This window comes from Pogona vitticeps, chromosome 9 (assembly GCF_051106095.1).
Source record: "Pogona vitticeps strain Pit_001003342236 chromosome 9, PviZW2.1, whole genome shotgun sequence".
Taxonomy (NCBI): Eukaryota; Metazoa; Chordata; class Lepidosauria; order Squamata; family Agamidae; genus Pogona; species Pogona vitticeps.
The window spans coordinates 8150046-8166667 of NC_135791.1; the positions used below are offsets into that span (position 1 = coordinate 8150046).

The window sequence follows — 16622 nt, forward strand, 5'->3', positions numbered from 1 at the left end:
CTTTTCTTTACTTATCCTTAATCCTGCTACCACCTATTATATGGGAATCAATACGAATACAAACCTCCAGAGAATATATGGACCCAACACAATGTTCCTTGCTCCCATTGGCCTACTATATGAATTGTGAATATTCAATTCTTCTTTGGCCAATGGATCCGAAAACTGGCATGTGTTTTATCATATCAATAAAAATTGACATGTGATGCAACAAAGTCCAAGGTTAAGCAATACCTTTACTGGAAAACTAAAATGTTACAAACAAGATGAGTTTTTGGATGTTCCAGGGCACATCAGGCAGACAATATGAAACTTACCCATCTGTAATAACCTTGGACATAATGGCACAGTGTTTCAACTCAGTCTTAAACTCACATTTTATACCACCTTTGTCAGGGAGAGAGTTCTGGAGATCTCAAAGATTTGCCTTATTTGTAACCTTTTAGTGATCCAATAATCATTACATTACACTGAGAATTAATCTGTTTCTGAAGAAATAAAACTTAATGCCTTTAATACCTATCATGTTCCCCCCCCCCGCCAATCTCCTAGTAAGATGCACACTTCAGGTTTTACATATAGGTAGGTTCAGACTATAAGATATCTACTACGTATCAGGGCTTTGCATATTGTTGAAAAAATTCTGCAAGACCACCTGAATTCTGTAACCTGTCATTATTTCCCCTTTCTACATTTATGGGGAAATAGAAAGAAACAACAATTTAAAAAAAAAACATTTGGTTTATGAATGTGAGATATTGTGCTTCTGTGCCCATGATTCAAAAGCCAGGGAGTGGCCCAAGACTGCCGCAAAATATTATGCCTGTGCTGCCAGCAGGAAAAAGGATGCCAAGCTTTACATAGCAAAGGGGGGCCTGAATGTTGATGCAAACACCAATGGCAAGTCCAGATGGTCTACAGAAGTGGTTCCCAACCCTGGGTCCCCAGATGGTTCTTGGACAAAAACTATCAGAAGCCTTCACCACTAGGTGTGACAGCCAGGATTTCTGGGAGTTGTAGTCCCAAACCATTTGGGAACCCAAGGTTGGGGATCCCTGGTCTACAGGATACCCTCCTCTCTGCTCACTACAATTCGCAAAGTGAGAGAAAGAATTTCCTAGGTAGTAAGGCAACAGGTTGAACAATTCTGAGATCTATAACCCAAAAATGTCATTCTTTGAGATGCCAGTTTCTATCTCCATGTCCATAAATGCAGTTTCCAAGCTACGCAACTTGAAACAAGTCTAGTTATGAAAAGGCTTTTTTCAGAAATAGACATGGCCTATGTTTGTTTTGGTATTCAATTTACTTTGACATAGAATGTAAAATCTTTAGCAGTAAGAATGACTATGTAGGGAATATGCAATATCTGAAGAAATTTCAGGATGGGCAAACGTCTGGACATCTAGATTGCAAATGGACAGGGCTAGACTCCATTCATAGCCTAATCCTTTGACCAAAGCAGTATCCGGGGAAGCCATTCCATAACTGTCTCTTGTTGCATACAGTACTGTCATGTTGCTTTCAATTTACGGTGACCCTATGAATTAGAGATCTCCAAAAGATACTATTGTCAACAGCCTTTCCTCAGCAATTGCAAAGTAAAGGCCATGGTGTCCTTTAGTTTTTCCATTTGTAATTTGGTCATCATCTTCTCCTGTTGCCTTCAACTTACTCCACCGTTATTGCCTATTCCAGTGAGTTATGTCTTCTCATGAAGTGCCCAAAGTACCATATGCTCAGCTTAATAATTTTTGTTTCTATGGAGAATCCCAGCTTGTTTTGATTTAGAACACGCTAACTTGTTTTTCCAGCAGTCTATAAAGCTGTCCTCCAACACATTTCAAATGAATCATTTTAATGTCCCAGTTCCTGTACATAGTGCTTGAGAATATTATAGTGTAAATGATGTTCACTTTGGTCTCCATTACACATCTTTGCACTTGAGATCTCCCAAACAAATTATAAAATTGCACCACAGAGGCAATGAAACATGTTTGTAGGGACAAAAAAACCCAGCTGTGCTTCTTTGAATCAGGTAAAGGCATCTTCACTGTTAAATAACCCATCAGATCACTTAGTTGACTTCAGTCTGGCAACTGGTCTCAAACAACAAGCAGAGAAACATCTGTTTTCACAAGTAGGAGTTAATGCTTTAAACCAAGAACAGAAATTATGTTCTGGAGCTTTTCATAGTTACTTACACTCCAAATAAACACTATGATCTTATTGACCAAATGATTCTAATTTCTTATTCAAAGTCTTAAAGCTATTCGAGATGTCACTTTGTCCAAGATTCATGAAAACAGCCTGAAATCAAAGTACATTAGTATGCTTGTTTATTGTTATTATTAAACAAATGGAAAATTGCATAAAAAGAGGCGTGTGTATGAGAGATAGAAAGAGAGAAAAAAGCCATTGCTGGATGACTTAATGAAAAAATAGCCACATATTAGAGGCAGATTAGTAAGTCGACTGTTTGGCTTTCTGATTACTTCAGATCACTCACAGCAGTCTGCCAGGTGAGACAGAGTGAGAGAGGTTTCTCAGCTGACAAGAAGCTTAAGAAAAAGGAAAAAAAATATTCAGGTAGTAAAATGTTTTGATAACGCATCAAAATCTGAGGTGACTGTTTTACGTTAATTTAAACCCTGATTTGAATTCCAGTGTGCTTTTGGATTTTTAAGGCTGGTGATTACTCTGCAGGCTTTCCACGTAATTATAGGATAGCTAAGCAAGCTGGAAATTTAGCAGACTCAGCTGTATACAAACCTCTTGGTGCTGAGGGCTGGTCTTTCTCACATCTCAGCCATTAATGAGGGTCTGACAGTTTAATTTAAAAAAAACTCCAAATAAAAAACTTTCCAAGTAAACCACCCTTACAGATCTTTTTTAAAATCTACCTTGCTTGGGTGGGTTTCTGCTGCCAATAGAAATAACAGACCACCACATGAGAATTCCACTTGCTACAAGCTGAGCATCCAGGAGTGAATATCTGCTCTCCGTCTTTGCTTTTTGCAGCCCGTGTCAATACTACAACCTAGTTTCATCTTTATAATTCCTTTACTCATGAAACAAATCCAAATATCTATGAACAGCAACATTACAAACAGTAAAGGAAAAAAAAATGAAAAACATCTACAGCCACTTCTAATACTGTTGCCCAAAATACCAAAATATCCTGTCTCATGGACAATCACACACACCATAAATCACTTTGAAGGCAGAAAATAAAGTCTGTGTTTTTAGATAAATTCTGTTCTTTTTTAGGAAACAGGTTTGGGGTGGGAAGGCTTAGCAACTTTGGGGCAGATCTCCTCAGAAAGCTGATATTGCTGCACCGTTAAAACAAATGCTTCTCCACAAAGCATTAAAAAACACAATCCCACTGATGGCATGATGGAGATTCTGCAGCTTAAGAGGCAGGTTTGCGCACTTTCCATTTGGGCCATGTTCATCTCCCTGCCATTCCGAGGCTTTACTTCTTGGTTGTTTTGCGGATCAGTGCCATCCTCTGAAAACAAGACAGCGGGGGAAAAAGGAGGTCAGAGATACGATCTTCCACTAAACTGCACTGAGAGTGTATTACTGGGATTTTAAAAGGTACCTTCAAAATGTCAACGACAAGCACCTTGAAGGCCCAAATCTTTGTAAGTGTAATCCAACTGATGTGCTGGTCCGTGTCAAAAATTACGTTGGGTTCAATTTCAGTTAACAGTTAAATCAAGTCCTAATTCTACAATCCAATTTGATATCATATAAATGATTTAAAATCAATAGCTAAATACCTACAGAATATTTATAAGCTCAGCTGCTTACATACATGCTTCTTGTCAGTTTAACGGTTCAGTGGGGGCTAGAATATGGATTTTACCAGTCGAACACTCTAACCACTACGCTACACTGGCTTTAATAATTTGCTTTAAGTCACCCAAAGAATCTTACAGGGCAGACCTATAAACTGTATAAACAATCTTGAACGTGCTCTACATCTCACATCATCCTGATGGTTTCACACTTGAGATCAGTGAAACAATCTTTTGGCAGGCCTTCCTTCTTTTTCACTATTACCCTGGTACATAATAGTGCAGTACAGTGGTGCCCCACATGACAATGATAATCCATTCCATGAAAAGCGCTGTTTAGCGAAATCATCATCATGCAAAAACCCATTGGAATGCATTGAAACCCGTTTAATACGTTCCAATGGGGAAAATACCTCGTTGTTTTGTGAAGATTGCCCATAGGGCAGCCATTTTGCGAGCGCCACTCAGCTGTTTTTAATCGCTGTCTTGCCAAAAAGGGACCAAAAACACCCGTTTTGCGAAGATCAAGCCACCAATCAGCTGTTTTAAATCGTCATCTTGCAAATAAACGGTCTGTGAAGCATGGAACAAATTGTTGTTCAGCAAAATTCCCCCATAGAAATCACTGTTTTGCGAAGCAAAATGGCAGTTGCAAAACGTCATCGTCATGTGGATTCATCGTTTTGAGGGGTAATCGTCCTGCGAAGTACCACTGTACAAGTGATTTTAAACTTAACATATTACTCCCATATTTCCCATTATTGTAGGGCATTGCAATGGCTGCTTATCAGGCCAAGGCCATATTTTAAAATCCTTGTCTTGACATTTAAAGCCCTATGTTCTTCCTGTCCTAATTATTTAGCCGAGCTAGTGTCATGGCATGTCCCTCTTAAGAGGACTCGGTCCACAGAATCTGGACTTTTGTTGGTCCCTTGGACTGAGGTGGCAAATTCAAGGCTTTGAACATTTTTCCACTTGGCTCTAAAGCTGTGGAATTCTGAGTTTTGAAAACCTACCTGTTCAACTTGGAGCCATGGGTGTTGGGTGTAGGGAGAGGTTAGTGTCTGGTGTATTTTATTTAAACCTTTCAGTTAGTTTTTAGTACAGTAGTTGATTAATACTTTTTCATCACTGCTTATGTTGACAAGTTTTATATTAATGTACAAGTTCATACACACAGAGATATTAAGGTTGTGGTTCAATATGTTGCATGTTTGTATATTTTGTTGGAATGCACTCTGTGGCAGAGCACAATAAATATTATCTTGCACCTAAACAAAGAAGAGTAAAAAGCTAGCTAGAACGGTGTCAATTGAAATGTTTTATCACACTGAAGGCTTTCTGCAATAGACATCCTATTTTATCAGCTAGCCATCATAGCTGATCAAACCCCACTGGAAACCCCTGTCATGTAACAGTTTCTCTCTCCTATAATTCCATTTGCTGGAATTGTATAAAACAATCACCCTGAATAGTGCACCACTCTCCTTAAGCAAGTCTGTTATGCTGAAGAAAAAGACTATACCTGTTTGTGAGCTTCTGTAGTGCAGGCTTTTTTATATGGCCTGATTTCTTCAGAACCAAAACCTGGGATCCACATATTCCATTGACGCTCTATAACCGAGAACAAAGTGTGGACAGGAGAAAGAGATGAGAATGAATCAAACAGAAAAGAAATGTAATAAGCAACCCCAGTAGTTCACTCTCTCTACTGCTTAAGGATACCTCTATTACCCAATGGTCAAGTGAGTTGCAGAAAAAGATATTTAAGTTAGGTCTTTCAGTAGAAGATGTGTATAGTTATGAGTACCTGAAGGTTAAATCCCTTGTGGTTCTGAGATTAATAGATTTGGACCTACAGCACTTAAGAACTGTAGTCTTGCTGGTCTGCGACCGTAATAAAGAATGATGATGAAATAAGCAGCAAATAGATGACAAACACTTTATGATGCCTAGTTTATAAGAGACTAAAACAGTGGTTCACGACCTTGAGTTCCCAGATGTTCCTGGACTACAATTCCAGAAATCCTGGCCAGAACAGCCAGTGATAAAGGCTTCTGGGAGTTTTAGTACAAGAACATCTGGGGACCCGTGGGTGGAAACTACTGAAAAGATCACGTTCTAGAAGAGAGTTTCCTTACATTTGGGGAGGAGGTGTAGCAGTGTTTAGTGGAGTTTTGCTTTTACATCAATGGTATGGAAGCTGTCTTTGTATGCCACTGTAAAACTGCTAATCCTATTATTCCTCCCAATGTGGGTTGAGGGAAAGGGCAGCTACAATTCCATTTCTGGATAGTCACAACTGCGCCCTACATAATACAAGGGGTAATTTCCAAATTGGCAGGAAGTTAACAGCTTAAAACCACCTGGTAGATCTGCAGACATGAAAGAATCACCATATTTATTTATTTATTGGACTTATATACCACCCCATAGCGCTACAAGTGCTCTCCAGGCGGTTTACAATGTTTAATTATACAGGCTACACATTGGCCCCCCCAGCAAGCTGGGTACTCATTTTACCGACCTCGGAAGGATAGAAGGCTGAGTCAACCTTGAGCCGGCTACCTGGGATTTGAACCCCAGGTCGTGAGCAGTTTTTTAGCTGCAGTATTGTACAGCGTTTTAACCACTGCGCCGGCTCTTATCAATATGACACTGGCAGGCGTGGAGAGCAAAAACGGTGAAGCTGCTGCTCTCCTTGTGCTTTGGACTTGAAGTCCCACATCCCCTTGAACTGTATTTGGAGGTCAAAGGTTTCCCACTCTTTTTGTACAACGGCCTTCATGAAGCAAACATGGTTCATGCACTGGAACTCACCAAGATGTAGCTGGACGTCTTTCACTTCCAAAGTATTGGCTTTGCGATGCCGTGCAAGCTGGCAGGCAGCTGTGACCACGCTTTCAATGAAATCATCTGCAATCTGCAGCAACATCTGCCAAGATATGGGAAACAAAAGCAACATTAGTGGAGCATTTCAGCATCAGATATAAACGTACAGTAACTGAAACAGTACTCGGTGTCAGAAGCTCTCACTGTTGAAACTAGTGAGGTACAAGTGAGACCAAGGAAATACATGGATTTCTTACTAACCACATTATACTGCTGATGCATCAGTGTATGGCCTCCTTGCATATTCCACAGAACAAACTAGTAGCACAGTAGATTGTCAGTTCAGGTGAGTAGGGATAAATACCAAGGGACCCGATACTACTCAAGAGTCAAGAGTGAGCATATTTCTAGCTCATTTCACCAACCACTTACCTCCTCCACATCTTCATCCAACTGCTCATTTGGATCCACCTCTCTGACAAGTTCCTGCAGTTTCTTCTTGGTTAAGATCTGGAAGCAGGAGAAGCGTGTTGACATGAGAACTAACATTAGTACAGTTGCAAAGGTTACATTATTCTAAGCTCTCCTCCTTAAGAAAACCAAAAGGTAAATGTTATTTATGTCTCCAACAGAGAGGAGGCCACAGTACAGATGTGCTTTTACAAACTTAGAATGTTACGATATAGGCAAGGAGAAAATGACAATTTTATTACAAATGATAATATTTACTACCTTAGTTATTTTGAGTAAGGGAACAGTATATACCCACACCCAGATTATTGTTCAAGAACAAAATATTTTCAGTAACAAAACTGTTGTATGACAGAAATATTAACAGTTCCAGAAAATATCATTTATATCTAATAATAAATTTACTCTTTAATTTTAATGCCGCCAGCATCAAGAATTAATATTTGCTATATTTATAATAAACATTACATTGAGACATCTTTAAATTAGCAAGCTAAGGTTTTGACAGGAACGAAACAGCACTTGGTGGTCCTGAAGATGCTTGTTCTTCAATTATTTTCTCTGTAATGTCTAACTGGCAATCTAAATACAATTTACTGGCAAATGTGTATACTGCCAAAGAGGTGAATGTTCTTCCATTTCATATTTTCTAGTAAAATTCTGCCATCAGCTATTGGTGTAAAACATCTATGAACACTACAGCTTAATGCAATTTGCTGCTGGGATTTACATTCCCTGGACAAAAGATGAGTAGAAAACACAGGGCAAAATCCTATTACACAATTATGGACATGCAACTCAAGGTTGCGCCAATGGAAGTGGGAGTGCCACTCCTTAAGCACTTCTGCTGGCACACTGCACATTGGTCGTGCCACGAGCACGCTACCAATTCTGCAATTCCACAGCACATGTCTTTGTTGCTGGATATAATGCCCAGCAAATTCCCAGCAGCATAACTTTACATCACACTGGCAAGAACAGGACACTGACCACTATAATAAGCTATAAGTTTTTGAGGTAATTTGTTTCCTTTCAACATTTACCCCATGAAACAGCTGAACCAGAACTTGGATGTAATTACAAAATTACTAGCATAATGAGGGATACCCAAGTCCTTTTGCAGTGTAATTAACTTTCTAGTTACTTTTACAATTATAAGGATGTGATCTATTTAATGATAGAAAAGGGCCACCACAAGGCTCATGTGCTGCCTCACGTTCCTCTGTGGATACTGAGGTAACAGTGCAATAAGACAGGAAGTGTTCTGTATCAACCTATACTTTTGAGAAGTAGAAAACTAAAAGTCCCGTTATTAAAAAGTAAATATAACAGCAATTAATCAATGGGATATTGGAATTAATTAGTGTTAATAAGTATTTCTTCAAGCTTTACACTGAAAAAGCACAAGGCAGAGAGTTTCAGCAGTTCACTTCAGACACATTTCACTAAGCTTAATTTTTTTAAAATCTAAGCACTGGCTTTTCCAATATCTCATGCAAAAATTACCTGGTTGCTTTCCGGACTGAGGCGCCCCCCACTGCTAGGGGTCCCTGGCATCTTAGCCACAGTGGTATTGTTAGCCATAGAACTATGTGGAGGAGTACTGGCTGGTTCTGGTTTGACCGAGGAGAAGTTGGATAAATTAATCAAGGTAGAGGGCCCAAACTGGCTCATAATCTGCTCAGCTTTGGCCTTCAGGTCATAGAGCTTGTCAAGATCTTGCTTCTTTTTGGGATTATGGGGGCCCAAACCAATCAGCTGAAGGAAGAAACAAATTCCAGTATGAACACGGTTATTACATGTTTACAAAACAGCTTTGTTTGTTACCAGTTCTAAAAACCCAGTAGCTGGGAACCTATATTGCTGGTAAATCTCTGAACATGTATATGAAGAAAAGAACCTTCCAGAAGTTGCTGGAAATACACTCCACAATATTTCCCATGTGTTATTCCACGCCAAGCTTTTCAAGTCTTGCTTTCCATCATCAGTTGCTTGTATCCAAATCACTGATAAAAAGGCCTCCTTCTGTTAGATTTGACTTGCACTGAAAGCAACTTTGAGCCCTCTTCGGTCATTCTGAATCTGGTATTAACAGAATTACAGAGGAGAAGGAAGGCTTGCTCTCCCATGCCGCTCTCCTGATGTGGGAAGAGGCAGAACTGAAGAGAAGGGTCCTCCTCAGATGTAGACTACACTTCAGCCTTAGAAAATCTGGGTCCTTGCTTACCTGGAGAGTCTATATGTGTATAGGGCCCTTCTCTTCAGATTCATCATTGTTTGCATGAATGAAGGAATGACAAAGAAGGGGAGTGGGGAGCTCTCTACTGCAATCAATGATCATATATTAATGATTCCAGACAGAACAGAGCTTCTGTTAGTTCACAACTCTGAAATGTTTAGCACATCTCTGTGACTTTTTTGTCTAAGTTTTGTTTAAACAAATATTTTTCCCTCTGTTTTTACAAATGCAACTCAGGGAAGATAAATAAATGAAAAGCTTCTCTGGTGAATGCAGAAGAAAGCTAATCAATGACGGTAATAAAGATTGATTGAATGCAGAAGAAAGCTTGGGTAACTGACCAGGACTTTGGACATCTGGAGCCATCCCTCTATCTGAGTGAACATGGGCTCATATGTTACATATGTCACACCTTAAACTCACTGGAAGATACAATATCAAAGTAACCAATAATAGAAATACATGTCACAACTTTATTTGAAGACATTCTAAATTCTAAAGATGATTCTTTTCTATCCTAGAACTTGGTATTCCCAATGAACATATGTGAGCATCTTGAGTATCTTATCAAAATCGTTCATATGCTATCCAGTTCAAACGAACTGCTATAAGCATTTTACTGAGAAAAATCAATTTTTGGTGAAAGAGCGAAGTTCAAACAGGTAATTACATACCCTCACTTTTCAGCTTTAATTTACAAGCACATGGCATATACTGCAGTACACTGCTCTTAATTGCTTTCAAGCTACTCCCAGTTTTCCATAACATTTTATCCAACAACCTCATAAGATAAAAATCATGTTGAGCACATACTACCAAGCAGTAGTGAAGTCAATATGAGAAACATACCGTATTTTGTTACTGTTTTAAAAGGAACATTCTCTGTTAGTACTAATCCACACAAGAATGCTAGATTAGAAAGATTTTACACAGCAATCATGCAGTAACACACTGTAGAACAACGTAGCTATGCTCAAAAGAAAGAAGATCCTGAGTTTGGATAAATCCTCAGTCTCATTTTGCAACAGGTTTGCCATCAAAAGTAGCATCTCCTAAGGAAGACAGAAGCAATATTATGCAGCTTCCTCTCCTCACAAGGTAAAACTCTACCAATAACTGGAGCTGGATGCAGTTTTTGTAAAGTGCTAGAGTCAGTACTTCATTTGTAGTACAAGGGACTCTAATTTGCACAAACACTACAACAAAACAAACCCACATCTGAGCAGATCTGTGATGGTTATTCTGTAATGCAAGAAAGTCATTACGTTGAATCCAAACTAAGTTACTTATGATTTAATCCCGCTGATATCAAATGAGCTTCCATTAAGACAATATATCACACTGACTTCACTGAGAATTAAGTGTGACCAACTTACTCCCATTAAGTATAACAGCCCAGCCATAAGAGTTGCAGTCAAACAGCATTTGGAATACTTCATGTTCCCCATATGATACATACTATTGTATACACTTAGCTGTGGTTTCCTCTTCAAAGAGTCACAAAACCAGCAGCAGAATGCATTCCATTCCACTGGGATGTGTGTTCTGTGCCATCAAGTCAGAAAAAACTTAGGGCAACCCCTAATAGGGTTTTCAAAGTAAGTGAGATATTTAAGGAGTGGTTTTACCAGTTTCACTCCCCCAGTGATTTTCCATGGCAATGTAGGGAGTCAAACCCTGTTCTCCAGAATCTAAGTCTGACACTCTATCCACAATACAATGGGAATCATTCCAGTGAGAAGGGATGGCCTATGGAGAATTCAACAGTCCTATGTATCTCTGCTCAGAAGATAAGTGCTATTAGATGACCAGAAGCGAGGAAATAGCAATTTTCCACAAAGAACAAGCCTAAACGCTGAGACTTGCAAATATTTTGAAAAGAAATTTCAAGACTCAACCCTATGACTTCAGATTAAGGACAACACATTCTTTAACCAACTGCTGAGGACTTTACCGAAGTTTCAGATATTAATAGAAAGGGCAATATGTTCTTGTAGTTTTGCCTACCATCACCACACTCTAAATTTGGCACATCAGGATTAACAAGATACAACAAGCCAGTCCGTAACTTCTCACCATGAACATGCCATATCATGGTGAGTTCAACCCAACTTACAGCTATCTGAGTGTTTAGATCTTTAATTACATCAGAGACTGCTGTAGGACCATTGAATGGAGAAGCCATTTGAGAGAGAGAGAAAGAGAGAAAGAAAAAGAAAAGAAAGAAAAAGTTCCTGCAAGCAAACATAATGGTTAACAAATTTTCCTCCGTCATTGCAAATCCTTAAAAATTACCCTAAAGTATTTTGCATTACTGTTACTACACAGGAACAATAGACGATCCAAGTCACCAAACCATATAACATAGGGGTCTGTTTTTGGTTAAAATGGATCCATACAGGAAATTCAATGTTTTTTAATGCAATGTGTTTCAAAGACAGGGTCCACGGGTTGATTCCTCACCACTAAAACCCATCAGAAGTACATGAAAAACTGAAAATAATGGGGGGGGGGAAAGACCAGCATCTAGAAAAATCTGGTTTGGTCTTAACTTTTAAAATGAGGAGACTGTAACTTTTTAAAAGCACAATTAGTATTTCTGCAGACTTCTAGGAATGGGAGATTTTTAAAAAAAAAAATGGCTGTAGGGGAAGGAGCAGCCCTGGGGAACATTGGCCATGGGCTGTATGATACACATTCCCAGTTTAAAGAATGTTAGAAGGCTGCTATTGCTTGAACTGGCCTTTAGAGAACATCCCCTCCAAAAATACCTTAGAGAGATAAATACTAATCCAAAACTACCTCCAAAACTGAACGCTGATACGTGAACCCAACCAATTGTTCAACATAAAGCCTAACAATTTTGAATGCCCAACGAGAATGGGTTTTTTTACATATCAAACACAACTTAGAACTTCAATCATACTCCCTCCATCTACAACACCCCTAGTTTTTAAAAGATTCCTCTAAGGTTATTGCAATGCAAACACAAGGTGTTCTTAATAATACAGTAATAACCTTAGAACAGCAGAGCTGGAAGGACCCTATGGACCATCATTCAGCCTTTGTCAAAGAGACACAGTGAGAAATTAAAGTCTTACCCTCTACCTAAATCATTGCGCTATCCTGAAAATAACAGCTTATTTCCTTTTGTTAGTTACAAAATGTCTGGGAACAGAAGAGAAAATTTATAAGAAATTGAAGAGTGCAGGTGTCTGCAGTGAGGTCTACAACACTGAGTGTGTAAACACGGGGGCTGCGTAAAGGAAAATTTAGACTGTTTTTTAACGTGTCTAATGATGTTTGTAAGCTATCACTACACATGTAGACAAACCTTTAACGTTCTCATTACTACAAACATGATTACTACTCCTATTGTAAAGAACAAAACTGGCAGGCTGCAAAAACAAAAAAAACCCCTACTGTAACAGAAAAAAAAAAATATGAAAGCAGCTACAGACCGACAGAGGTGAGATGGAAGCAGGTTGCTTACCTACAGGAACTGAACAGGATCTTGGCCCAGCCCAGGTAATTTGTTTTCAAAACTCATCATGTGTCAGGCATGGGGCAGAAAAGTGACAGATGCTTTGAATAAATAGAGAGTGATAATGTCAGGCAACAGATGCATGTCAGCTCAACTCCTCCCCAGGTGAACACTTACTTAGCTTAGGCCAAACCTCATTTTAAGAAAGCCACCCTCTCAACAACTGCTCATCCAGGCAATTTACTTTCCTTGGGGGAGAATTTCAGCACCAACACTGAAAGGGGGGGGTCAGAAAATGGAGTAGGATCTCAAAAGCTATTTTTTTTAATTTGTTGATGTTATTTTAGCCTGTTCTCTGCTGCTTTTCAAGGGCTGATTGGCCACTTGTTACGCCGCAGCACAGCGACTTCTACGTGTTGTTGGTTGAAGGTGCAAAAACCGACACAAGACACACACGCGCTTCCCTCTCCCTCTCCACCCAAAAACGTGTCAGCGAAACAGGAAAGCGAGAGACAAAAGATTTCCACGGGACAACGCACTGAAACGCGTCGAGTGGCCGGTTTCAAAGCCCTCCCCCCACCAAGTAAGGGCGTATATGAAGATTTGGGACTCCCACACCGTAGCAGGGAGTTCCGCCTACCACCCCTCGGCTGCTCTCCTGCCCCCACGCCTTGCCCTCTTTTAAACGAGGCGCTTTCACTGAAGGAATTGCTCCGGGACCCTTTCCAGACCCCTTTCCCGCCCTCCCCTGAGGCGAGACGACGGAGCTACTCACCGCCGCCTATCTGCCCATATTCTCGCTCAACCGCTGACTGACGACCGCCTTTGCCGCTCACTACTAGAGCTCGGTGGTTAAACACTTCCGAGGTCACGACCCCCCATCTGAGCGAGGCCAGGAAACACACCCGCGTCCGCCAAGCCGGCCGTCGACCCACCAATCAGGACGTTTGCTTCGCCCTTGGCTTGAAGGCGCATGCGCGTCGTCTCCTGGGTCGCTCTACGCATGCGCGCCCCCGAAGAGAAATCGGCTCAGTGGTGAGGGGGTGAAGTGAAGCTGGGCCTCGCTCTCCGCCAGCCGGCGCCATTCCGACGTGCTGAGTTTATTTAACCCCCTCCCCCGGGCTACCAGCCCTAGTTTGGCGCCTTCGGAGGGCGCCGGTTCGGAAAGGGAGACGTGCGGAGGCCTTGGCTGGGCCAGCCTTTGTTGTCGCCAGAGAGGAGAGTCATCTTGCCACGGGCCTGGAGGTGGTTTCGCCTTCTGGACTACGACTCCCATCAGCCCCTTCGAACAAGGCTAGGGCAGTTCAAACGGTGCAATGTAGGCCGGTTTCTGCTACCCATCATGCCAAGCAATAATTTGCATATTGGCTAGGGAAGGCGGGAGGCTACGAAAACGTACCCCCGTGTGTATGGGGGGGTGGGAATAGATAGTTAAAGTAATTTATTGGCCAGCACCATTCATCGGTTTAGATATTTTCCCGGAATGTACTTGTAGTGGCGCCGGGGCGGCTCGCCATGACTGTAATAGGCAGGGCGAATCGTTTCGCAAGGCGGTTCGGAGCGGCGCTTCTTTAAAAAGGGCTTCTGCTGTGAGTAGCACACGGAGAGAGATGGCTGCGGCTTAATCTTTTTCTGTGCGGAATCGCTATCAAGAGATTTCGGAAGCATAATTTTTGTGCCCGGGGTAGCTGGTAATCGCTTGTTCCGGTTCCCCACAATTTCGAAGAGTGAAAAAAAAGAATGCATTATTTTTCCCAAAATTAGATGGGGTTTTAAGTTTTGCTCCGAAAAAATGCACTAGGACTTATTTTAAGGGAACGATTATTTTTTTTTAATGTACAACAATCTCTATTCAAATACAATCATCTTCTGGTTGCTTCCCCACAAGAGTGGAAGGCGAGGTTTTACTTAAAGGGGGCTTATATTACAAGCATCCTGAAAAATCATGCTAGGGCTTATTTTAGAGGAAAGGTAGTTGTACCAATAATGTCCGGGGGATTGTGTTTTGTTTGGGCAATTATTCCAGAAATGGGTGGTGTGTAAAGAGGGAACAAGAAGTCAAAGATTCTCAAAGAGTGTGTTAGACGTTAATAGGGGATGATGTGGGTCTTTTGGGAGCTGGGAAACTTCTGTAGGGCAGGTGCAAACAAAAAATGGAAAGCAGCAGGAAGGGATACAGGAACGTGATAGTTTTAATTGACTATTAAGAACACAAACCAGGAAACAACACCCTCCACTTCCCCCTTTATTTGCCTTTTTAAAACTCAGAATTTCTATTTGGCTAGGGGAGTTAAGAATGGCCAGGAACATGGCCTGCCTCTTAACGGATTTGGGATTGTGAATTTAGTTAAACCACCAGGAACAGTCAATTGAAGCCAAATTAAAGCTAAATGAATACTTTTACCTGGTGGATGATTTCTTTACAGATTGAAATGCTATGTGCCCCTGCCCCATTTTCAAATCTCTAGGAATAGCTCCATCAATTTTAGTTGACTAATAAAATGTCTGACAAAGTGGACATGATCCATGAAAGCTCACATTAAAATACAGTATAATAGACTTTAAGGTGCCATGGTCTTGTTTTGTGATGTTCTTGCATAGACCACTGGTTCTTAACCTTGGGTTACTCAGGAGTTTTGGACTGCAACTCCCAGAAGCCTTCACCACCAACTGTGCTGGCTGGGGTTTCTGGGATTTGCAGTTCAAAAACATCCGAGTAACAAAGGTTAAGAACCACTGGCATAGACTAACCTGGCTACCTCTTCTAAGAATTCATCAAGGTATGTGCCACACCTTCTCCAGCTGACTTGAGTGTGGTAGAAAACACTATCTTGAACTAGTCACGTTATTTTGGGTCATATTGTAGAAAATCTCATGAGCGCTTCACCTTATTTCTGAAGTGAAAATCAACCCACCAAGAATTTGCTCACTTTTAGAAAAAAAAAGGTGTATAATCCATAGAAACAAAGTGCTGGTTTGGATAACGCCTTTACTGGACCACTAAGAAGCTACACAAGTCACATATGCTTCTGAAATCCTCAGAAGTCTTCATCAATCAAAGATAGTACAAAATGCATGTGGTTAAAGCAAATAGTTTGAAAATTTGACGAAATGATGTCCTTGGCTCAGGAAGGCAGAGTTCCAGAGAGGTCAGGAGTTCTACAGATGAGCTCAAGATATGAAAAATAATTAGTTTGCAAATAGAAAGAATAAAGGGAAGGCGGTGGTGGGGTGAGAGAGAGGAAAGAGCCTGAGTCTTCCAAAAAGTGGGCCATGTGCCTTGCCACCAGATGGTGGGGGGAAGCCCCCATGTAGTCAGCCTGAGTCATGGAGGCAAGGCAGCCCTTCTTACCCAGGGGTGGATCATCTCTGGGCCAGGTGAAAGGCAAGGACAAAGGCCAGAGGGGGCACTTGAGTAAACAACAAGTGGATGAATTGTGCCAAAAAGAATGCATGCCATACTGCTATGCTGGAAAGGTGCACAACAGTTCGCAAAGCAGAAGGATGGATCAATCTAAGTGGCAACACAGTCTCCCACACACACACATCCAAACCATGCCATCAGCAATTCATATATTGATATATATATGCCAGTGTGGTTGCCCTCTAGATTAAGAAGACCAGTTTTAGTTGAATTGGTGATACCCAAAGGCAGGAGGAGAAAATGGGTCTTGGAAGGGCAATCTCATGGAAAAGGCCTTTCCCATAGCAGTGGAACGTGTTCCAGATAGGTGATGGTGGTGTTTTGAATAGCAAGCAGGAAAGAGGAGTGGTGAGATTTGTCTATAGA

General features: G+C 40.9%; 1 protein-coding gene and 1 non-coding gene across 4 annotated transcripts; one reads left to right on the forward strand and one right to left on the reverse strand.

Annotated features, from left to right (window-relative positions):
* Nucleotides 1–1841: 1841 nt before the first annotated feature.
* Nucleotides 1842–13727, reverse strand: TAF12 (TATA-box binding protein associated factor 12). 3 transcript variants are annotated; one of them, XM_078380039.1, is made up of 8 exons: nucleotides 13608–13724; nucleotides 12842–12933; nucleotides 11465–11582; nucleotides 8616–8867; nucleotides 7071–7148; nucleotides 6627–6741; nucleotides 5332–5420; nucleotides 1842–3514 (listed from the first exon to the last, which is right to left on the reverse strand). In XM_078380039.1, exons 3-8 carry the CDS (start codon nucleotides 11531–11533, stop codon nucleotides 3479–3481), a joined length of 639 nt encoding a protein of 212 aa, XP_078236165.1. In that variant the 5' UTR covers nucleotides 11534–11582; nucleotides 12842–12933; nucleotides 13608–13724; the 3' UTR covers nucleotides 1842–3478. The 3 variants fall into 3 exon arrangements, with proteins under 3 accessions (XP_078236165.1, XP_078236166.1, XP_020662573.1); XM_078380040.1 differs by lacking the exon at nucleotides 11465–11582 and having other exon boundaries at nucleotides 13608–13727; XM_020806914.3 differs by lacking the exons at nucleotides 11465–11582; nucleotides 12842–12933 and having other exon boundaries at nucleotides 13608–13720.
* A 678-nt stretch (nucleotides 13728–14405) lies between these two features.
* On the forward strand, nucleotides 14406–14547 carry LOC140702133 (U11 spliceosomal RNA). Its single transcript, XR_012081185.1, has one exon. It is a non-coding gene; the product is annotated as a U11 spliceosomal RNA (small nuclear RNA).
* Nucleotides 14548–16622: the final 2075 nt, after the last annotated feature.